The sequence below is a fragment of the Furipterus horrens genome, unplaced genomic scaffold, assembly GCF_987537825.1.
Source record: "Furipterus horrens unplaced genomic scaffold, mFurHor1.1.pri manual_scaffold_17, whole genome shotgun sequence".
Taxonomy (NCBI): domain Eukaryota; kingdom Metazoa; phylum Chordata; class Mammalia; order Chiroptera; family Furipteridae; genus Furipterus; species Furipterus horrens.
Window position 1 is genome coordinate 7,835,078 of NW_028327187.1, and position 23,331 is coordinate 7,858,408.

The 23,331-nt window shown below is 52.0% G+C and overlaps 1 protein-coding gene across 1 annotated transcript; it reads right to left on the reverse strand.

Moving 5' to 3' along the window:
- Positions 1-206: 206 nt before the first annotated feature.
- On the reverse strand, positions 207-20,219 carry LAS1L (LAS1 like ribosome biogenesis factor). Its single transcript, XM_090263990.1, has 14 exons — positions 19,898-20,219; positions 18,944-19,069; positions 17,891-17,960; positions 16,971-17,052; positions 15,839-16,120; positions 15,519-15,565; positions 14,569-14,678; positions 12,736-12,821; positions 12,382-12,432; positions 11,793-11,999; positions 11,280-11,427; positions 5,245-5,762; positions 2,301-2,451; positions 207-454 (listed from the first exon to the last, which is right to left on the reverse strand). Exons 1-14 carry the CDS (start codon positions 20,086-20,088, stop codon positions 361-363), a joined length of 2,163 nt encoding a protein of 720 aa, XP_090120116.1. The 5' UTR covers positions 20,089-20,219; the 3' UTR covers positions 207-360.
- Between the last annotated feature and the right edge of the window lie 3,112 nt (positions 20,220-23,331).

A 23,331-nucleotide genomic window follows, 5' to 3' on the forward strand; every position in this document is an offset into this window, starting at 1 on the left:
CAAACATGGTTTGCGTCAGGAAGAAGCTATGAGTGGAGCCTGGTGATGGAAACAATCAGGGGTAGTGGGCCCAAGGGGCTTCAGAACCCAGCTCCCACTCAAGGCCCCACTATGATCCCGCCTTCTCTGGAGCCCCCAGGATAAAGGGAGAACCAGTGCTCTGCCCCAGCACACAACTCCTCATCTCAAAATAACCAAACCAACACTTGGATGCTCATTGTATTTAAAACAAAAACAAACAGGAACGATGAAAACGACACCGTGGTGAAGCTGGGGTGATGCAGCTGGGTTGCTTCACAGAACGTCAGGCGTGCTGCAGGGAAGGCACCTGCCCCAGCAGAGGTGGTATGAAGGTGGCCATCAGAAGAGCTGCACGCTATTTTTGATCCTCTGCAGCTGGCTCGGCGTCCAGAGAAGGCCCTCCGCATTGTTGCTGCCATCAACACAGTTGCCACTGGTCAGGGCCAGAGTGCTGTGGGGGGGCGGGGGGAGGGGCGCGGGGAGGCCGTCAGGCAAGGAGGCGGCTCTAGGCTCTGCAAGGGCTAAGAGTGCTTGACTGGGTGTCTATGGGAAGGGCCCACTCACTGTCCTGCTTGGCCTCACAAAGAACAGAAGAGAGCAAATCTGAGAAACCACTTCAGACAGCCTCTCTGGTGGTGGCTCCGCCCTCCCATCAGCTGAGGGAGGGAGGGGAGATGCACAACTTTTCAGATGAAGCTTTATGCAGCCCTGGCTGCTGTGGCTCAGTGATTTAAGCGCCAGCCTCCAAACCGAAAGGTCACCGGTTCCATCCCCGACTGGGGCACATGCCTGGGTTGCAGGCAAGGTCCCTAGTTGGGGGCATGTGACAGGCAGCCGATCGATATACTCAGATGTATGTTTCTCTCCCTTTATTTCTCCCTCCCTTTTTCCTTTTCTAAAATTAAATAAAATCTTTTAAAAAATAAGTTAATTCTTCTCCTTCAATTGATTCCCTAGTTGTTCCTTTAAAAAAAAAGAAATTTTATGCAGAGTCCCAGTGTATAAACCAAATTAAAGCAGAGAGATCTTCGTTGAGGTATGAACAGCGTCCAACGCCACCCTGCCCACAGGAAGATATTTTAAGTGGCTGCCTTAACAGACCTTCTTTCAAGGCCCTACCTCTTGGGAGCCCCAAGAACCCCAAGCTGGAACCCTCCCACCTCCAAGAGCTGAGGAAAGGGCCTAAGGGCAGGCTTGGGCTACGGGACAAGGCCCAGCTCCAAAGCCAGGATTTCAACATCGCTCTCGGGAGACACTGTGCCCGCCTCCTCCCTGGCCCTGCTCAGAACACTGCGGTTTCCCCTGCTTTCTGCAGGTCAGTGGGGCTTCCGCGTAGATGAGGGTGACAGCTCAGAGCAAAGCCATCATCGATCGCTTCTCTCAGGCAGGTCCATGGTTACAGTACAGCATCTGAAAAAACCTTTACAAATGACCTAGTCCCATTCCCTCCTACTACCCACCAATTTACAGACATGAAAAGGCCTAGAGATGAAAAGGGACTTGCCCAAGGCATAAAGCCAAGTCAGGGGCAGGGAAGCCTGCTATAGCAGAAGCGGCCTCCCTACTCCAGGGAAGAAGCCTCTCTACTCCCGGTGTGGGAGCTGAGCCAAATCAGCTTCCTTCTGGAATTAGGTCTGCCTGCCCACACTTCACCCTTGATACCCCGGTCCTCATCAAGCCCGGCTCACCCAAGGGGACAGGAGGTCTCTCATGTGGGCCCCCCTCTCAACTACAACCCACATGGCTTCCCCAGCTGCGTCCTCCCTCCCTTCTCCTCTCCAAGAGGCCTGCTGTTCCCTAGCCTCGGACAGCCAGTTCATGGCACTGCCTTGGGCCTGGCCAGCTGCCAGGCCCGTTTTCTTCTCAGGAACGTGAGGAAGTTGGATTACAGCATCCGTTCTTGACCTTCTGGGAGTGGTAGACCCTTTAGAGTACCTGTGGAAAGCTATGGAACTCTCTCCTCACACTCTCTCTCTCACACACACACACACGCATGCACGCACATGGACAAAAAGCAGATGCAATGTGAGAAGGCTGCCAAACCAGTTCCATGTGGTTGCCACACTGGCTGCCCCCACTAGCAGCTGGGAGCCATGGCAAAGGCCCAGCCAGGACTGGAACTTACACTTCACCCATTTAGGCTCTGACCGGGGACATCTGTGTCCCCCATCCAGCCCTCTTTGTGTCCTGTCCGCCCCTCCTGTCCTCCCTCGCTCCCCCCATCCATCCTGCAGGAGGCAGAGAAAAAGGTGAGAAACCCTGCGGCCACAGGCACTCACTTCATCTTGTATTTGGGGGGCTCCAGCCGCTGCTCAAGCACAGGCTGGTCCAAGAGGTACATGGTGTCATATTTCTCCAGCATCAGCTCTGATGGGTCCTCGGTCTGACCCGGCATGAGGCCAATGGGGAAGTTGCTCCACTGCACATCTTCTGTGGAGCAAAGGGAGCAAGAGAGGGTTGATCAGTTCTTAGACCAATGCACAGGCCTACCTCCCCGGTCTACCCGCCCCCGTCCCTGAGCCCACTGGGCACGGGCTCTGTCCACCCAGCCTCACTCTGTGCATCACCTCCGCTGAGCGCCTCTCCACGTGAGCGCCCCGCGCCCCGGCCACACTCCCCCATACAGCCTTTAAGGCCCTTCTTCCCGTGCTGTTCACACACACACCCCATGCACCCTCAGCACCCGCACAGCATGCACAGCACAGACACCTTCATTCCCCTCCACTCCTCTGCCACATCCCCAGACACGTCCCCACACAGACACAAACACCCTCAGACCTGGGTGTACACCATGTCAGCCTCTCACCTGCACCCCTATTTCCACACAGATGTCCTGGAATGGCTACATGCCCCCACATTCCCACCTCACCTCCTCCCCAAACCCACAGACACGTCAGAGTATCTGGAGGATGTACATTTCCTACACGTGACACACAAACTCTATGACGGGTTTGAAGGCCACGCCACTTCTTAGTGGCGTCGGCTTGCAAGACTGACAGCCCACCTCAGGGGGAACTTCTCAGAGACAGTAGGCTTCCCCGCCCCCTGCAAGGCCTTATGGCCCCCAGCTGCACACCCAAACCTCGTTCCTTCTCTACAGACGCGCAGTGTCGCTGAGCGTTCCAGCCCCACGGCCACCTGAGCACCACATGCACACAGACCAAGTGCTCCCCGTTCCACGAATGTCCCATTTCATACCTTACCTCCTACATCTCTCACTCACAGGCACAAAACCCAGACACTTTGTTACTGTGTGCCCACGTGCATGCGCACACGCAGGAAGCAATGGCAAAGGGGACAGGGAACGGTTTTTAATGGCCTCGCCTTTCCATGTTCCCAACCAGACACTGTACCTAGCAGTGGACTGTGTCAGGCACCCTCTGTCCTCGGCTCTGTTACTTAAATGCCACCCACACAGCATTGTACTAAATGTCCGTCCCCGTCCTTACACCAGCACATCCAGCGTTTTCAAGTGAAGCCTCAAATAGTGAGCTTCTCCGAGTACATCCACTTCCTGGCCTTCCGCGTTTCCCTGGTACCCAAAGAATTCTCCCTGTCCTCCGGCCGCTAGAGTTCTGGGAAGTGCCAACCCGGGACTAGCTTTGGGTGTCACCCGCACAAGCCCCTCCGGAAGGGCTGCTGCCCTGCCTGCCTGTTTCCCCAGGCCTGGTGCTCTTACAGGAGGGAAGTGGCGCCTGTCCTGATGCTGCGCACTGCCCTGGGCAGGCAGACACGTTCGTACACAGGGACCCTACGCCCAAGTCACTGATTTGTGCTCCCCCCGCCGCTAACATCACCAGCGCCGTCTACACCGCTGCCCCTGCCTCTCCAGCCTGACAGCCTTGCGCATGTTCCTTCACGGACAGCAGGGAGACACACAGGAGATCTCGGGAGGGCTGTCTCACTGCCGGTCTCACGCCTTTCCAGACATCCCCTCCTCATTGCGCTGCGCGAGCACGTGTGTGCGTGCACACACGTGCACAGACAGTGACTCCCGATGGGCTCTTTTCACAGCCCCTTCTCTCAAACACACGCACGCGCTGCCCGTGTCAATGCCCCTCGCCCACGAACGCAGGCCTTCCTGCCCTAAGATATTCCTGCCACCGTGCCTGGGTTTGTCTGGCACGCGCAGGCACAAACCCGATCACACAGACACAAACATGTGCCGTCACCCCTAGCGCTCGGGGCTTTTGTGCCACAGCCCTTCCACGCACATCCACATGGGGCCAAAAGCTCCACCCTGCCCCCTCAGCTCCTCACTGCCTCCCCTCCCTCAGGCTCCATCACACAGGCAGTACTCCACATCTATGTGTGGGCGCACACACATGTGCCCACACACACACCAGACTGCTCATTCCTTTGGGGTCTCCCTGCCTTAAGGTCCCTGCTCCCTCATGTAAATGAGAGCCGTCAAAACACCACCCTCCCACTGTGGCTCAGTGGATTGAGCATCGGCCTGCGAGCCAAGTGTCACTGGTTCGATTCCCAGTCAGGGCACATGATTAGGTTGCACGGCAGGTCCCCAGTTGGGGGTGCAAGTGAGAGGCAACCACACAGTGATGTTTCTCCCTCTCTTTCTCCTTTCCCCTCTTTCTAAAAATAAATAAAGGAGCAAACAAATTGTTTTTTTTAAAAAGGGCCACCCTTAGGAGGATCAGACTCATGGTCCCCCACTTTGTCATCACACAACCCTCCCTGCCCTCCCCTGGCTTTGTCTCACTAACTTCTATGCTCACCTCCTAAAAGCCATGCCTCTATTCTGATCTCGCTTCCACTTCCTCTTGCCTGAATGCCCCTGGGTTCCTTCCTTCTCATGCCCACAACAAAATCCTGTGTGTCTCTTCGCCACCCCACTCCATGTGTACACGCCCATCCACATATACACAGAAAGCACTGCTCTGCCTCTGTGCCCGGCATCGCTGCACGTGACGAACACATGCAGAACCAGACATCTGCCCACTGTCTGCCTGTCACTTCGTCCCCCGTTTTGCAGCACAGGTCCCACACCATCCCCTCTGAATGTGCTCTGTGCATGAAGTAGCCAGGAGCAGGGCAGTGTTCAGGTCCCTAGCACTTACATGCTTAGTGGTAAGGGAGAGGGAAGCCAGCTGTCACACATATGGTAGGCTGCCTCCCAGGGGCTGCCTCTTGCTACTTTCCGTTTCTTCTGCAGCCTGAGAACGCAGATGGGTGTCGGGGGAGAGTGGGCACCAGGCCTCTTACCTGAGCTAACTTGCCAAACAGAGCCCTGCAACGCTTCTCTTTTCTGGGCTAGGAGCCTGGCATTCTCGACAGCAGAGGACTCCGCCGAAGGGAAAAGCCCCACCTCCATTTTCTCTTCCTCCTCCTCCTCATCTTCATCTTCATCATCGTCGTCGTCATCGTCGTCGTCCTCCTCCTCCTCTTCCTCCCACATCCCTTGGTCAACACTTCCCTCTTCCTCCATTTCTACCTGGTCTTCCAAGACCACATTCTCTGCCTTCTCATCTTCCTTGATGTCAGGAATGCTGTTCTTCTCCTCCTCCTGCGGCTGCCCTTCTACTCCAGGCCCGGGGTCGGAGCCAGGTGGTGTGAGGCTCTGAAACAGGTTGTCCACGGTGTATGCGGCCTTCCCAATGGTGGAGGCCTGTGAGCCCTCCTGCACCACGCTGCTTTTTTCATTCTGGGTATAAATGGAACAGATGTGCAGCAGCTTCTCCTGCTCCTCATCTGGCAGGAACTGTCCCATGGCTTTGAACATGCTGCCCAAAGGGAGGGGTAGGGTAAACAAGATTCAAAAAGTCAAGTCACAACATATCCACCACTCCACAGTTTGAACTTTATCTCTGAACTTCCAGACCCACTTCTGAAAAGCTGTGCAGCACAGCAGACGGAACACAACTACAAGACTGTGGACCCTAGCCCTGGCTGGTGCAGCGCAGTGGATTGAGTGTTGGCCTATAAACCAAGGGGTTGCTGGTTCGATTCCCAGTCAACGCACATGCCTGGGATGTAGGCCAGGTCCCCAGTTCGGGGACCACCCATTGATGTTTCTCTCCCTCTCTTTCTCCCTCCCTTTCCCTTTCTCCAAAAATTAATGAATACAATCTTTAAAAAAAAAAGACTATGGACCCTGAACAAGCTCCATGATTCATCTCTGTGGCTCCCTTACATTCTAAGTAAAACAAGGACAATAATGGCATCTGACTAACAAAATGCCTGGCACACGGTGGGCATGCAATGATAGCTAATGCTAATCTGTACCTAAATGCTATGTGAATACACAAACTAGACAAACAGGCCTACAGGGCTGGACAGGAGAACGGCAGATTCTCTGGCCCAACTGAGCAATCCGTCCTGAGCTCCAAAGACAGGCCTGGAAGTGCGCTGGGCTCCTTTGGAGCAGAACAGAAGTGTGATCCCTCTCTGGGAACCACTACAGCCCAGCCTGGAATGGAAAACAAGGAAAAGAGCAGCCGCTGACAAGACAAAGCGGGACGTAGGAGGAACGTCAGATGAGCACTGAGGAGCTCGGGCACCCCGGAGCTGGGGAAGGAAGAAAGCACTGGACGGCAGGAAAGCCCCGGGGAGGCCTTCGGGCAGAGCCAAGAGCGACCACACCGAGCTGTGAATGTGTGGAGGGAGGGACAAGCCCGGCTCCGGGGGGAGGGCTGTGCTCAGGAGCTGTGGGGGGAGGGACAGAATGCCGAAGTTCAGTGTGTGTGCTGGGCAGAAGGGGTCACCTGGTGACTGAGCACGGGTGCCAGGTGCGGTGCTGAACGTTGTCATGGCACCCGTGTGGAGGGTGGCCACGTTGATGGCCGGGATGTGGCAGCCTGCAGGCAGGGAGGCCAGGGAGAGTCGGTGAGGGCTGACCTAGGGCGCGGGCCGTGGAGGTGGGAGGGACAGAAGCTGTGACAGAGAGCAGAGCTGGGTGACAAGATGGCAGGAGCCAGGCAGAGGAGGGTTCAGAGGAGGACATGGTGGTGCACACAAGACAGCTGTCACAGCTAAACCGCCAGCAGATACGGAGCCCTGGGACAGAAGAGGGTGAGCACGCCTTGCGGAACCTCACACAGAACGAGGCCCCTCGCAGGCACCTGGTCACTGACGGAGGCCAGCGTCGGGGGACAGATGGATATGTTTCTTCCAGGGGTAGCCAACCCAGTTTGAACTGTGGGCCATTCTTGAAGGGCCATGTATTCTGAGGGGGCTGTTTTCTGTCTGTGCTCCATGGGCAGACTGGCCACATATGAGTGGTGTCTGGTCACTGGTCATGGGGGGCAGTGCTGGGGGGCTAGTGACTCTACTGGGAGACTGGGGGACCTCCCCTGCAGGGCTGATTTCATATTCCAACAGGACACTGGCTCAAATGGAATTGACATTGGCCGGCAGGGGGAAGCTCTTGAAAAGCTTCCAGCTTTATGAGAGGAAGAGCCAGAGAGAAACTCTCTTCCCTCTCACTGTGGTCCATTAGTATGATGAATAATAAATATTCCTAGGCACTTGATATTGGCAAGGTGCTGTATCACCGTTGTTTTATTATTGCCCACCCGCTATCTGGAGCTGTCTAGTCTGCCCACTCTGGTGCAGGGGTGATGGGAATCTTAAAATGCATCTCCTTCTTCGGGTCTGTCAGGTCACAGGGGAGGTTTATGAAAAGGTGCACCCTGGCTGGCGTGGCTCAGCGGACTGAGCACTGGCCTGTGAACCAAAGGGTCACAGGTTCGATTCCCAGTCAAGGCACAGGGAGGCCAGGTCCCCAGTTGGGGGCACACAAGAGGCAACTATACATTGATGTTTCTCTCCCTTTCTCTTTTCCTTCCCTTCTTTCTAAAAATAAATAAATAAGTGGAGCAAAGGGAAAAGAAATTGGGACAACTGTAACAGCATAATCAAATATGCTTATGAATAAAAAATTTTTTTAATAAAGGAAGAAAAGAAGGTGCACTCACAAGACCTGTGCTCAAATCCCTGCCCTATCGATAAGACATGTGACTTCTGGATAAGTCACTTTGCTCCTCCTAATCTCAATATCTTTATTATCTGTCAAATAGGGATCTTACACCTCCACCTTCAAAGACTGCTGTGTCAAATGAAATAATTTCTACTAAAAACACAGCACCACGCCTGACATTTAATTGCCGGTGCTATGTTTATATTTTCCTCTGGGGAAAACAAAAACCAACGTTTTAAGTGCCTGATAACCCACGCTTTGGGCAATAGTGCCATCTAGTGGAATACTGTAAAAAGAGCACAGGAGTAAGGATAGGATATCTGGATTTTCACCTCAGGTCTGATTTGCAGAACTTGCTACTGGCTTGAAGCATAATACATGGCAAAATCCCATTTCCCAATCTGTGTAATGGGGTGATTTGGCCTAGATTCACTGCTTATCTGGGAAAAGCAGGATCCGTGCACAAGAAATCGTACCCAAGTGAGCTGCTGTTAGTGCTGGCACGTGTCGCATCCCTCTGGCATGCTTGGGCGGGGAGATCTCTGTGCTCCAGACTTCTCCAAGACCAGCAGCTTCCACGCTACAGGCACTTAGGCTCGCAAAGTACCTTGAAGGCCACCTATCCAAGCCTCTCCGTGCCGCTCTTTTCACTCCCTCCCCCATGACATAGACATGCCATGTTCCTTCTGCCTTTGAAACCTCCTTTATTCTCTTGTGCTCTAATTGAAATGCTCCAGTTCCTCATCTGTAATGCTTTCCTGACCCCTCCAGGCTTTTTTTGGTTCTCCTCCCAGTTTCCCATCCATCCACATCACTTCCAGTCTAGAGCATACACATCTGGAGATTTGGGGTCTTTGATTCAGTCCCATCTCCTGCAGGTCTTGCCCTGGCTGACTCTACGAGGCTTTTTTCTCTTACAAGCTACTACTGTGCCCCCAGGCTCAAGAAAGCCTTTCTGACTGTATGGAAGGGGCATCAGGGGACTAAGAGGGTCTTGGCATCCAGACTCTCCCTTCATTCCTTTCCCTGGCATGGACTTAGCTCCCACCAAAGACAACACTGCTGGCAACAAGACAGCAGAGTATAGTCTAGTTCAAAAATGTTTCAAAGGGTCGCAGGTTCAATTCCCAGTCAGGGCACATGCCTGGGTTGTGAGCCAGGTCCCCAGTTGAGGGGCGTGTGAGAGGCAACCACACAGACGTCTCTCTCCCTCTCTTTCTCCCTCCCTTCCCCTCTCTCTAAAAATAAATAAAATCTTTTTAAAAAATGCTTACTGAGAGGTATTTGGAACGTGGTTTGGGGTGGTGTGTTGGGGCACACATGGTTAATGCCGAGCCCTTGCCCTTGCCCTTGAAAAGCTTAGTCTGAGAGAGGGAAAGAGACACTACAACATAAAACCTCAGGTTTGGGAAGAACTTGAGAGTCAACAGACAGGAGATGGTGTGAGCAGCAAGCGAAATAGGGATCCAAGGGGGAAGGCCACTTTGGGGTTGGCGTGGAGTGTAAGATGACCAATGCTCTTTCAGACATAGTCAATTCCCTGGGCAACCCAAGGGGAGAGGTCTGATGTGCCGGCAAATACAGGAGGTTGAACCTTGGGGAAAAGGCCTGGGCTAGACAAAGAGATTTGGGCCTCAGCACTTGATAGGAACTAGTAAGAAAGCACAGGCACTTCAAGGAGGGAGGGGTAAAGAGCACCAATGCCGCAGACACAGCAACAGACAAGGTAACGAGGTCCAAGGCATTATGGACATAAATGCCAAACTGTGGCAGGTTGAGGAGTGAGATGTAGTGAGGAAATCGAGATTGCTGAGTAAAGATTTTCTCTGGAGATGTGACAGGAGAGGAAGCAGTGACAAGCTGGTGCTAACTCAACAGAAGGACACAGGGGCAAAGCACGTTTTGCTTGTGTTGTTGTTATTGTAGTTTTAAGATAAGAAACACTCAAGTACATTCATAGGTTGAAAAACAAGAGCCAGTGGAGACAAAGGAGAGGCTGGCATGAGGCCCCAGCGAAGTGGCAGAGGTGGCTCCAAAGCACAGGTGGCGGAAAGGCTCTGAGGTGGGGAAAGGCCACCTCATCCTGACACTGGCAAATGGGTTGAGTGTAGCCACAGATCAGTTCAGGAGGACTGGATCTTGGGTCGAGGGGGCCCTGCTGGATGCCTCCACGTGCTTGAGGAAGCTAAGGTGAAAGGTGCAGGGGGGTGCTTTAAAGTGAATGCTAAGGGTTTAGAATAGTCAGGAAACAGGAAAATGGGCAGCAAACAAGAAAAAGTTCAGGTAAGCAGAACTAAGGTCTGGCCTGAGATTAAAAATCATACCTCTGCAGTGGCAGCAGTCCGCAGGGCTCTGGGCTTTTCTCCAACAGGGCTCAGCTCCTCGGGCCGAGGAGTGGGGGGAGCAGAATTGGGATCAATCCCAGCTCGGGGGTTCGCAGGTCAGATATGCCCAAAGGATGCACAGAGTCAAGGGTGCTGATGAGTGGCTGAAGCGATCAACCACAGGACCAAGGGGAAGCAGGCTGGAGGGAGGCGGGAAGTGCAAGGAGGGAGATCTGGGCGTGGGCAAAGAGCAGATGCTGTGGGACGCGAGGGTGAGGACTGGAAGGACAAGAGGTAGAGACCACTGAGTGGGATGCTGAGTGTCACAGAGAGTGAAGGTTACTGGAGTCAAGGAGCTGCAAAGTGTCAGATGGATCATTCCAAGGAAACAGATACTGCTCCAGAAAGCAGGAAGCGAACTGGGTGCTAAAGCCTTCCATGAGTATGAGGGAAGTGGCTCGGGGTGAGGAAGTGACAAGGAAAATGGAAGGGACAACCACAGGTAATTACAGGAAACAGTGCAATCTTCAGCTAGACCACAGCGCCCAGGAGGGATGGGGTAAAGAGGAATCCAATGAAGTGGGGTTAACCATGGCAGATTGGGGCGGAGTCAGAAAGATCTTTGAATGCCAGGCTAACAAGCCTACGTATCCGCAAGGCAATACAGAGCCACTGAATGTTGCAGAGCATCTAAGAGAGGGATACTTTGGGAGGACAAGAGAGGAGACTGCCCTGGGCTTAGAGTAAGAACACTGGGTTCAATAATGAACAGCAGCTACCATTTACTGGGCGTTTGCTCTGTCCAGGCCACTGTGCAAAGCACTCCAAGGGCGCTGTGTCACCCATGCTCATACTGGACTCAGCTCTGCCGTCAGTTAGTAGGAGGGAGAAGGGATAGCTGTGCTTGCAAGGGCCTAACTCTACCACTTTAGGGCTGTGTGGCCCTAAGGTCTGCAGGGCCTCACCCTCTTAACCGACGGAATTCAAAAGAGACTTACAGCTGCAGGAGCTGGGTGCTGGCCCAGCAAGGGGAGCCCAAGCAGGACTCAACCATCCGGGGCCAGTCAAGGGAGGCAGAGCTGTTGAAGAGCCTCCAGCTCTTTCTTGCTTCCCACTGGATTGCAGAAAATCGGCGGGAATTCCGTCCTGAGAGAGAAGAGAGGGCCTCAGGAGAAGGAACCCGTAACGGTCCCCACCCCAACCCAACCCTGTACTTTGAAAAACCTGACTCTGTCCCTCCCCACCCCACCCCCAGACTCCCCCACTCTACACCTCCCAATTGCTCAAAGCATTTTGGAAGCCCTTTGCCTCCAGCTCAGTTTAGTTGCCTCTGAGAAGAAAAAGGCGGAGGGAAATTTGTTCCCTGCTACTGCAGGGCCCCTTCTTAGGCAAACCTAAACCTTTAACAAGGGATGTGTCCACTGGGTGCTATTCAGCAGAGCTGAGAACAGCAAGCGGACACTCTTGTTTCGGCTGTGTTGGGCCCTGAGGCTAGGGCTAATCTCCCTCACCAGTCTTCGTGTTAGCCACGATCAGTTCAACGGTCCATCTGAGGATGTAGGTGGCCCGGATCCCAGCGTTCCCCAAGGTTGGCAGCTCGGACAGCATCTTCTCCAGCAGGGCCTGTGTGAAGGCCTGGGAGTGCAGGCCCCTCAGCAGGGGTTGCCAGAATTGAGAGAATGGCTTTGGTACCACGATATCTCTGAAGTTCAAATTTTCTGGTGGTAAGGAAGGGTCACGCATTGAAACAAAAAGCAGATGTGGGGGTGCAGACGGAGACACGGAAGGGGAGAGGAAAGAACGGAAGGGTCATGCATTGAAACAGAAAGGTATGGGAGTATAAATGGAGACAGGGAAAGGGAGGGAGAGGGAAGAACGAAAGGAGGGATGGAGGGAGAGAAAGGAGGAAGGAAGGGGAGGAGAGTGGGGAAAAGAGAAGAGACCCCACCATCAAAAAAACAAGAGTTGCCATAACAGAACAGGAGGGAAGAAGGGAGCAGAACAGCAGGAAGAGAAACTAGTTAGTATCTGACAACGAACAACTGACAGTATACATGCAAAAGAGCTCTGGTTCTAGCTTCAGCTCTGTCAATAACTCACTGTGTGACTCTGGGTCAGTACCTTCCCCTTTCGGGACCTCAGTCTGCCCATCTGTAACATGAGGATGTAGGACTAGATGGCCTCACAAGGCCCTTCCAGTTCTGCTGTTCTAGCTCACTAGAAAGTGGCTAAGTCACAATTAATATAGCACAATAATAGCATTAAGACCTCCTCCAACTCTACCCCTGCCCACCCAATTCTAGGCCCCCTAAGCAAAGCCCAGTGTGGGCTTATCAGTGGGGTTACCTGTTCTGCTCAGCCCAGTGGGGCTTCTAGAGGCTATGGAATGGCGGGGAACAAACAGCCTTTCTCCCAAGCCCAGGCCCACTCAGCAGTGAGCCCCCAAGACCATACCTTCATACTCTATCTGCAAAGCTGCCAACTGCTCAAAGGTGGGGATGAGAAAGCCATCATCCAGAAAAGCATCTAGCACGACCTCCCTGGGGAAAGATGATGCTCAATTACGCAAACTGAAGCAGGTGGGACACCCTCTGCTACTCCCCTACCCACTCCCAAAGCAGCTAACGCCTCTGGCTCAACTGGCCCGGGCAGCACGGGGGGAAATAGCACCATGGACAGTTGGATCTCAGGCCTCGGCCTCCTGGGGAAGGGGCTGGGCCAGACACTGGGATCAGTGGGCTCTGAACAAGCATTTACCAAGCACATGCTGACCTAGGGCCCATGACGAGGGCGGCAGTGACTGAACAAACCTGAAAGCCCAGATGCACGAAAGTCTCAGGTCCACAGAGGAGTTAAATGTCTGGAGTCAACGGGTGAAGGGATTTTAAGAGTTCAGTTCCTGCTCAGACTGTTTCTCTGCACAGTCCTCTGGTCTCTTACCCCTCCCCTCCCCAGTTGTTCTCTTTCAGATCCCAGAAACAGAAACTTTGGGGACTGCATTGCTGGGCTCCTACGGGCCCAAAGAATCCAAAACTAAGTTATAGGGTTCAAAGTGTAGACTGTAAGAGTAATTCATCACCCCCATCTAGCACAAACCGAAACCAGCAACAGCCAGCTATCTCCTCCAGAGCCTGCAGTTCCCCAAAAGAGGGTCTTCTAGCTGAACAGGCCTAGAGGGGAACCCAGTTCCCAAGGTATCTCAATGCACACAGAGTTGTCATGCTCAGATCCCACCCTCCACAAGGCTAAAGAAGGAAAGAGGTTGTCTGTCCTTCCATCTATCTCCCCAGGTCAGCGACCAGAAAGAGCACTTAAAGAAGCCAGTCAGCTGGCTGCTCAGCACAACAAAGCAGACACAGGGATCATTCTCCCAGCTGCTGAGGGGGCCAGCACCACCCCTTTGCTGAAGGCTGCGGCCAAGAAGCGGAGGCTGGGCAAAGATTGAGAAAACACTCTTAGACCTAATAGTATCCTGGAAGTGAGGAAAATGCCAGGGGCAACCCCAACCTGCACTGCAGGCTGTCACCGAGGCCCACCCTGTCACCTACACGCCACCTTCCCACACTCTCTGCTCCATCCTGGATTCATTCCTCCCTGGCTGCGAAGCCTAACGCTGCCTCCACAGGTTCTCGGTGGAACATTCCCCAAAGTCCTTCCCAGATGAATTTAGGTAGCAAGCCCCCAAGAGCGATAGAGGAGAGGAATAGACAGACATTGCCTGTCTGCCCTGGGCTGAACTGAGCACTATTTTTGGCGGGAGAGGAAAAAGGGTCATGGTCACGCCAAGTGGGGAGGGATTTAGTCTTTTGAGGAGTTGGGCCCTGGGAAGGCCCCTCCTGTTGTCCCAATGACTGCCCAAGGGATGCTGATACTCTCCTACAGAATTTCAAAAGGAAAGACCAGCAGCACCCGGCATGTGTCTTCTACCACAAACTTGGACAAGGCCCGAGCCGTGAAGTGATAACGAGTAAGGGCTTTTCCTAGTCGCCAAGAGCTCCACATACCACTGGCAGGAGAGAAGCAAACCTGGCTAGTGGACAGATGACAACAGACATCCTGCCTCTGCCCATTTCCGTGATTCACAGTAGGCAAGCCCAACCTGATAGCTGGCAGGGCCAAAGGAAAAGGGTCATGGAGAATGCAGGGTCACCCCGTGTAAGGGTATCAGGATTCCCCCTGAGACTTCCTGCAGCAGAGGCTAGCAAGCTGGGATATGGAAACTGATTTCAGTGAGGTTGCGACACTGGACCCTAGAAAGTAGGCAGCCCTGATCACGTAGTTACACACCTGTTCTCACATGCAATGCCCTTGAGCTCTGCCAGGATGTTGTCTACAGGTGGGGGCAGCTGATTCCACACCTTGATGGCTGGAGGTAAAGATCGATATTTCTCCAGCACCTGCCAGCAAAGAGGGTACCATCAGCAGCCTGGTTTGGCCAGGCAACCTGCCCTCACTCCTCCAGGATCCTTTCCCATAGGACTCCCCAGCACCTTCCTTAAGGGAACAGGGCAGGGCATACAATGGTGGGCCCACCACTCCCCGATGGGACCTGAAACTAAAAATATCCTGATCCTCAAATGCCAGAACTTGCCAGATTTTCTCCTCTTCATTCTCCTCCCCCCAGCCCTGAATTCCCTGCGGCTCCCAATCACCAGATACCCTGATACTGAGTTATCCATTGGAGGCATTTGGTTGGAGTTGGGAAGAGACCCTTGGGCCAAGGGGAAGCAATGGATTAAGGAAGAAAGGGAATCTAGAGACCCAAGTTCTAATCCTGGTTCCACCACTAACTGCATATGTGACCCTGAGCCAGTGCACTTATCCATGGCTCCAATTTCTTCATCTGTGAAAAGGAGGAGTTGAGCTAAATGGTTTCTAAGCTACCTCCCTTCCTGCTAAAAACAGCACCCCTCAAGCTCACCTGGTCTACGAAAGTCCTCTGGGTGCCACCTGCTGAAGTACTGCAGGGCTATGGACCCGCCTATGCCCAGTTGTTCCCCACCACCCAATGGGACAAACAGATTATGAGCAGACTTGAATCATCTGCTCCCTTCCATCAGTGTGGCGGATCGGCCAACTGGACTCTGGTCCTCTTGTCTCCTTCCTATTGCCCTCTCTGTCTTACCAGGAAGTTCCCCCAAGCTTTGCCACTTTTCTTTCATATTCCTTTTCAGGACTTCTCTCAGGTAGCTGGCAAAATGGCAGTGGCTGGGGCCAAGTCAAGGGCACTCTCTTACCTTAAACTGCTCTTCTTCGTATGACACCAGTAGTTCTCGGGCTCTATCTGAAAAGCAGAGAGGGAAACAGATAGAGCAGCCAGGCCAGCCTCTCCTGCTGATGGAAATCTGAGGCCTTCTCACCTCGTTTCTTGAATAACTAGAATTCTTGCCTTTCCTACCTCACAGCGCTGAAGGAAGATGGTTTGTGACAGTAATTCTTTTAAGTTAAGACTCACCACAACCCCAAAGGAAAGGCTGAGCAAGGAAAAAAAACTGTCAACCCTAAGCCTGAGAGGGCCTCACGGGGCTCTTCTCTGCCCATTCCCGATCATACATACCATACAGCTCTTTATTTCTCTGAGCCTTTTCCCAATGTGCTTCAATCTCCTTGTCGCCTTGTTCGTCCCCATCAGCCTTGACATCCACCTCTGCAGCTTTCTGCTCATCCTCAGACTTTGGTTTCTGTTCTGTGGTGTCAACAGCAGCGGCTTTTATTTCCTCCTGGTTGTCTTCGTCTGCGTCTTCCTTGTCCTCCTCCAAATCCCAGGTCTCTCTCAGACTGTTCTCCAGTTGGCGGCTCCAGTAGGTCTTCTGGAGCCAATTCAGGACAAAATAGCAACCTAAAGGAGGGCGGTAAGGTGGGCAGTGCCATAGGAGCAACCACAGGCAAGCAGCTCCCAGCAGGCCCCAGCCTCAGCATGCGAGCGCTATGGGAAGGCCCAAGGGAAGAGGCTTGGCTCCAAGAAGGCACAAACCTCCAATATCCAGGAGCAGCCCCTCCTGCTCGGGGTTATCCCCCTGTTCTCCGCTTTCCCCTGCTTACTAGCGCCTTTCCTAGAAAAAAGCTGACACCAGACTTGCAGATAGTATGCCCAAAATGGCACAGGACTGGCAACTGGAAGGACAGGGACAGCGCCACTAGCTAGTTACATGGCCTTGGCCAAGTCTCTTTCTCTGGTCTAAATCTCAGTTTCCCCAACATGCTGTGGCTAGGCGGAATCAGAGGTTCCCATTTGGAACGGAGTGTGCAAAGCACCTCTGGGTTCATGATATTTGATGACTCACACCTCTCGACCCAGTGCCACTCACCTCCTCCTCAGGCACAAAACTTAAGGGGATGCCAAAAACAAAAACAAAAACAAAAAACTCCATAACTAAATCACAACGGTACCCTGGCAAGCCTTATTGGAGTTTAAAGCAAAAGGAGAACTCAGTAACGCTAATCCTGTCTTCATTTAAAAAACTGTGGGCTTTTAGTCATCGTGGGATTTTCCAAATTAAAACGTTATGTATTGTGATTGCTGAGCCTTGGACATCCCCTTCAAGTGTGTGCCCAAGACAAGTGCCTCACCTGATTCACTGTAGTGCTGGTTCTGACTCCGGGTGGAGACCCTCCTCTCCCTTCCTACAGTATCACCAAGCCCAAGCCCCTAGGCCTAACTGTGATGGGTGTCGTCCCTGGGGACTCACCTCTGCGGCACTCATTTATATGGGGCATCTTCTTGTGGGTCAGTCGATGGCGCAGTTCAACAATCCAATCTGGAATGTTCAGCTGATTGTGGTGGGGGGAGGGAGGGAGGGTCCAAATTAGAAACAGACATGAGGGAGCCCAGCCTCCCCCGCCCCCTGCCCCCCGCCCCCCCGTTTTATAGATGGAGAAACTGAGGTCCTGAGAGAAGCTCTCAGTCTTTCTGGCAGAGCCAAGAGGAGAAACCAGGCCTCCCGATTCTTGTTACTGCTCTGAGGAGGTAATCCTGAAAATCGGAAAAGACGCTTGCCCCCTCCAACCACTGACCACATCCCGCCAACAAAGAGACTCCTATAAGCAAGCATCAACGATCACCTTCTCCAGGTGCCCTTTATCCTGTGTATACCAGTCCCTCTCCCTGAGTACCCCATATCCCTTGTCCCTCCCTCCCTTTCTCTGTCCCACACCCTGTCCAGGAAGCTGCACTTGATGGCTGAGAACGCTCCTGCCCTTTACACACCAAACGTGCTCACTCAGGGCAGTCATGCCTGGCATTTCCATGCTGCTTGGCTAAGCTTGTCCCATCCCAGCAAACTGTCAGCTCCCAGAGAGCCAGCACTGTGACTGCCGCCTCTTTCCCGTCCCCACCCAGTAATACATCCCACTTGGGCACCATAGCTTCACTGGGCCATTGCCAGCAAGCTGGGAAGGCCAAGCCCACTGAAGATAGCAGGCACAAACAAGGGAGGAAGTGCCCTTGTTACTAGCTGGAGTCGGAGGCTTTGCGGGGCTTTTCTTGCTGGGCTTGGCTGGTAGTAATGGGATGAGGAAGCCTTGCTCTGTGGCCATGTCACCCCACGCCCCATTTAAATGAGCCCTCCCGGGGGAAGAAAACTGAACAAGACCACTCTGTCATACACACCTCCTGAGCCAGGCACTTGAGGGGGAGCCTGGCAGTCTTTGTCTTTCTCTCGGAGATAAGGTTCACAAACCTGTGGTTGGGGCAGAAATGAGTGGCACAGCCCAAGTAACTGTTCTACTCACGCCAGTGGAGCCTCAAAACACCTTGCTGTTGTACTGACACCTTGCATGTGCACAACCTGTCCCCGGACTCTTCTGTCCTGTTCTTATGGCTGGTGTCAGCACAGCAGCGGTGGGTCCATCCAGCCCGGCACTTACTGAGAGTGCCCTGCCCTGAAGCCATACAGGTGAATAAGACACTGCTTTGGCCTCGGAGAGTTCAGTCTAGGGTAAACAGTCATCACATTAGACAGCATGTTAGGCTACAGCACACCACGTTGTGAATGGCAGAACCAAGGACTACGTCCCACGGCACGGGGAGCAAAGGTAAACAAATGGGGACAGTAAGAAGAGCTAGGAAGGACCCCGAGGCAGACACAAGCACATCTTTGACAGGTGAGAACACTTCTTTTTAGCAGCCTTTTTCCCAATGTGCATGGGAGAGCTAGATGCACTCTGAGTCACTTTGTAAGCCGGGAACAGCCCATGCCTTCACTTCCCCCACTCAGCAACCTTTCAGAGAAGGGGAAAAGGGCGGTGCTAGGTATACATCGGGGCAGAGTTGAAAAACCCACATCAAACCATGGCCAGGGACACTGACCCATTCAGGACGGCTCCTCTGGGTGAAAGCGTTAAAGCAAGAAGAAAGAAATTAACCTGTCAAAGCTGGAAGAGACCCACCAAGATCACACTTGGTCTGAACCGCCCGCACCACGCTTTCTAAGAAAGAAAAGGCGAAAAAGTGAAAGAGAAGGCTCTCGGGTAAAGAAAAAGAGGAATGCGCGTCGGCAGGGTGTAACAATAGCTGTCAGTTCAATCAATCACAGCGACACACGGGGCTTTTTCCTTCGGGTAGAACCTGAAGCCAAGATTTGTTGATCACATGCTACCCCCAGCCCACTGTTACCACCCCCCCCCCGAAACCACCGTCCACGCCTACCCAGGGAGGTCTTACCTGACCAATGCCATGCCATAGAGCAGTCTAAGTTCATCAGTGCCCAAGCCACCGGTTACATCCAAGAGCTTACAGCGGACCAGGTCAGCAGTAGAAGCCACTGCCAGCGGCAGTTCGTTGCCTAACCTAAAGGGCCACAGTCCAGCACCACCATCAAGGTCCCCGACACAGGTCCCCCCCCCCCACCTCGGAACCCGGTGATGTGAAAAGCAGGTTTGCAGTTGTGACCATGCAGAACACAGGTTATCCTCGTGTTATTATTTATTACTCGCAGTATTATTTCTCTTCCAACTGTGTCCCTACTTCTGCCAGCCTCTGTATAGACGGGCTCACGTGTACACAAACGGACACGAGTCAAGAAGGTGGGAAGGGGAAGGGTGACGTCCCCGGGACCCAGTAGCATACAGGCTATGCCACGCTAAGATACGCAGAGGACACCTAACTTCTATGTAATCAATCAACAGTTCCGCGCCGACACATCCTTTTCTTCCCCTTAAAACCTGAGTTTATTCTGCTAGAGGACACCCTTATTCCTTGAGACTTTTATCCCTTCAATGTTCCCATATCAATCTTACCAACCGGACTAAGGCGCCCCATTCAAACGTGGTTTTGCGGGGAACCTCCCCCCGAGCCTCCCGAATTCAAATGGGAACCCACCCTAGGATGCTAACCTACTCCTCAGGCCCTGACTCAGCCACACTGGTCCCTCTGCCACACCGCCCCGCCAAAATGGGAAAAATACGGGTAAAAGCTTGCAGATTGAACCCTCTTTCTTTCCGCAAATAGGATCGGGGCGAGGGTTTGGCTACGGCTTTCCCTCGAAGACTTGAGAGAAGCAATGGCCAAACCACTCATGGGGGTACCAGCGGCAATTTATGGCAAGACTGGAGAACAAGGCCCTTATAGGAAGTCCACAAAGGAAAGCGTCACAACACTCAGTCACGAGAGCCTTACCTGCTCCTCCACGCTGTGATGCGGTTCAGCGCGTACCGCTGCAATTTGTGGTCGTCACAGAACAGATACACCGACACCTGGTCCCACTCAGCCTTACTGAGCCAAGCGACTACGATGCGCTGGGCCCAGAGGGGCGACAAATTTTTCTCTTTGACCCCCTTCCCGCACCACGCACTCAACACACGATCCATTCCTCGAGACCCCAAACCTGACTCGACCCCGAAATTCCACCACACGCTCAGGTAGTCGCCTCACGACAACCGGCAGAGTCCCCAACGCGACGCGGAGCCTCACTTCAAACCGCCACCGCGCCAGTAGCCAATGGGAGAGTGTGGCCCCGACGCAAGCCCGCCTCCCAACGTCAGCGTGACCTATCGGAACGTGAGGGCGGGGAACCGCTCGGACCACAAGTTGAGGGTGTGGCCTCATCCGCCGGAAGTGTTCTTTCCTCAAAGCAACTCTACCAGCTACAAGCATACGGCACCAAGGTTCCGCTAATTTCCTGGTTGCTAAGGGGTCTCCGTTACAGCTCCGGAGAGCTGTGTCTGAAGTACAGGAAAATTTTAGTGTGCGCCCCCTGGCGGGAAGGGGAGGGATCGTGGTTGTTCTATGTACTTATGTACTGGAAATGCACTTATGTTTTTATTGCCTCGAATCTGCGCTTGACCCAGTAGAACATTATGGACACTGAGACAGGACTACAGAGAAAATATCTAAACATCTAAAGCTGGGTTGAAAAATCTGCGGGGCCTTCACATCTGTACAATGCAGGGCTAAGAATGGATGATCTCTCGGTTTTCTTCCATAGCGGAAAGTTGTAGGGAATTGACTCTGCCAGCATTGCATTGCTATGTTGGCTTCATCATCCATAAAGGCATATTTAGTTTTTCTGAATAAGTCCTTGGAATTCTGCAATTCTGGCAGGGAAGCAATTTTATGAACCCCTTATGATTTTACAAGTCGGCTAAAATGTGTTCAGGACTCTGTCCCAACGCTCACGGAAGTCATTTTCCAATCTAATACTGGAGAGAGAAGTGTTGCTAGCAATCTGAAGATCACTGCTGTGAGTAGACTCTTTGTTTCACTTTGCAGCAAAAAACTCTAATCAATTTTCCACATGTGCTTCTTTCTCCACCCAGCTTCTTCTAGGATGTAGTCTGTCCATGGTTCTTGAATGGCGATTACTCTGTCCTGAATAGTCATGACAATCACTTGGCCAGGTATCTTCCAGAAACCAGATACCCTTTCAGTTCTGGAAGTCAGAAGTCCAAACTCAGTTTTATTTGGATGAAATCAAGGTGCTGGCAAGGCTATAATCCATCTAGCTGCTCTGCAGGAGAATCCATTCCTTGTCTCTTCCAGCTTCTGGTAGCTACTGGAGTTCCTTGGCTTGCAGCTCCATACTCCACTGTTCAAGGTGAGCATCTTCAAATGTTTCTGTGCTTTTTCTTCACTTCACCTCTCTCTGTGTTTGTAAGATTTCCCTCTGCCTCCCTCTAGTACATGTAATTGCATTTAGGGCCTGCCTGAATAATTCAGGGTAATCTCCCCATTTCAAGATCTTTAATTTGATTATGTCTGAAATTAGATTTATTATTAAATTTATTTTACCTAATAAGGTAGTATTGGTTTTAAAATTTATTTATTTTACCATATAAAGGAACATTCACAGGTTCCAGGGATTATGATGTGGATGTCTTTTGGGGGGGTGGGAGGAGTGATTTCTTCAGCCTACTACAGACACGTGCTCAAGAATCCTAAGAATCCCTAGGTGTATGGTGCTGCAGGACACCTTCAGCTGTACCAGTGGCCTTGAATTTAACAGGCACTCACCAAGTCTAAGCCATTGCCTATGAAATCTTGAAGTTGGTTAAATTTGTCTTCAAACTACTGCTTCCCCTTATTTGTTTCACCACCCCCTCCCTCTAATTTCTCAGCCCCACTTGATGCATCCCACTGACCTAAGGCAGCCCTGAGGCCCCTACTGAATGCATATCTGGATGTTGATGCCTTTCAAGTCTCTAGCTCTGGTCCTTATCTTTCTCTGGAGCTCCACATTCATTTACTCAACTGCCTGCTGCACTCAATATCAAACTGTTCAAAAATAAAATACCTTCCCCATAAATCTGACACCCCCCCCCCATATCCTTCAATCCCAGTAAATGGCAGCGCTATCCACACAGTCATCCAAACTTCAATCTCTACCTCAGACAGCTGGGTCTTGAATTCTGACTTTACCACTGACTATATGTGTAAACTTGAACAAGTTATTTAACCTTTCTGTGCCTCATTTTCTTCATCTGAAAATGCAGGGAAAAAGAGCACTTACATCATAGGACTATCGTTATTAATATTAGCATCCTTCACCATTCCACGTCCTCCCTCCCCTCTTGCTTCTGTTCCCCACAATTACATAATCTGTCTAGTAAATTCTACTTATTATCTTTTTGAAAATTTTTATTTATTTACTTTTGGAGAGAGGTGAAGGGAGGGAGGCAGAGGAGAGAAACATTGCTCAGTTGCCATTTGCGTGCCCGTAGCTGGGAGTTGGCCCACAACCCAGTCCCGTGCCCTGACTTGACATTCTCATGGCCACTGCATTAGTTCAGGCCTTGGTCCTCTCTGGATCGCATACTACCTGCCTAACTGGTCTCCCTGCCCCCATTCCTTCCACAGCAGAGAAGGGGGTTCATAAACTAAAACTGCATCTTGTTAGAATCATAAATTCCTGAACTATTTTCCTGAAACAGTAGGCATTAAATGGCTTTTCGAATGTTTTTACAACTTGGCTCAAACCTACCTCATGCCCAGTTACTCTTTGTACTACATTGACGTTACAGCCAATCTCTGAATATGCAAACCTCTTATATAAGCCTCTATGCCTTCGTCTACTATGTTAGCGCTGTTTAGAACGCTCTCTTTTTTTCCTCTTTCTGGCAAACCATTATTCATCTTTTAAGATTCACAATCCTTTGTCAAATCTAGTTCTCCTAGGCAGAGTAAATCTATCAGGTTCTTCCCTGACTAAGCAAATGGTTCATTACCAGAACATCCCCAAAAAGCCAACAACTAAGTCTTAAATGGAAAGCATTAACAGAGATTTTGAAATGCCCTAAGGTTCTTTAAATCCCTTATCTCAAAATCCTTGTCTTGCTGTTTCCACCAACCCTGGACTGTTGTATTATGATTCTTACCCAATTTTAATCAAGTCTCTGCATTGAAAAACCTACTTTATACCAAACTCCCAATTCTCCAGTTCTAACCCTGCCTTCCCTCCCTCTGAGACACCTCTGCTGAAGTCTTGCAGAGATGCTGTTCCCCTCTACCCAGTAAGCGGTAAGCGAGAAACTCAGCTCGTTCTAAGCAACAGGCTGTGTTGGTAATATTTCAGAAGCCAGCTTTCCATATGCAGCATGGTACAGTTAAAACATGGG

What these genes read in the sequence shown, in the direction of transcription:
- LAS1L (XM_090263990.1), bottom strand. Translation starts at nt 20,088, where the DNA reads ATGGATCGTGTGTTGAGTGCGTGGTGCGGGAAGGGGGTCAAAGAGAAA. An exon ending in GGCATTGCATGTGAGAACAG is followed by an intron (nt 12,822 to 14,568) that starts GTGTGTAACTAC and finishes ATCTTTCCCCAG; the next exon opens with GGAGGTCGTGCTAGATGCTT. An exon ending in CGTGGCTAACACGAAGACTG is followed by an intron (nt 11,428 to 11,792) that starts GTGAGGGAGATT and finishes CTTCTCTCTCAG; the next exon opens with GACGGAATTCCCGCCGATTT.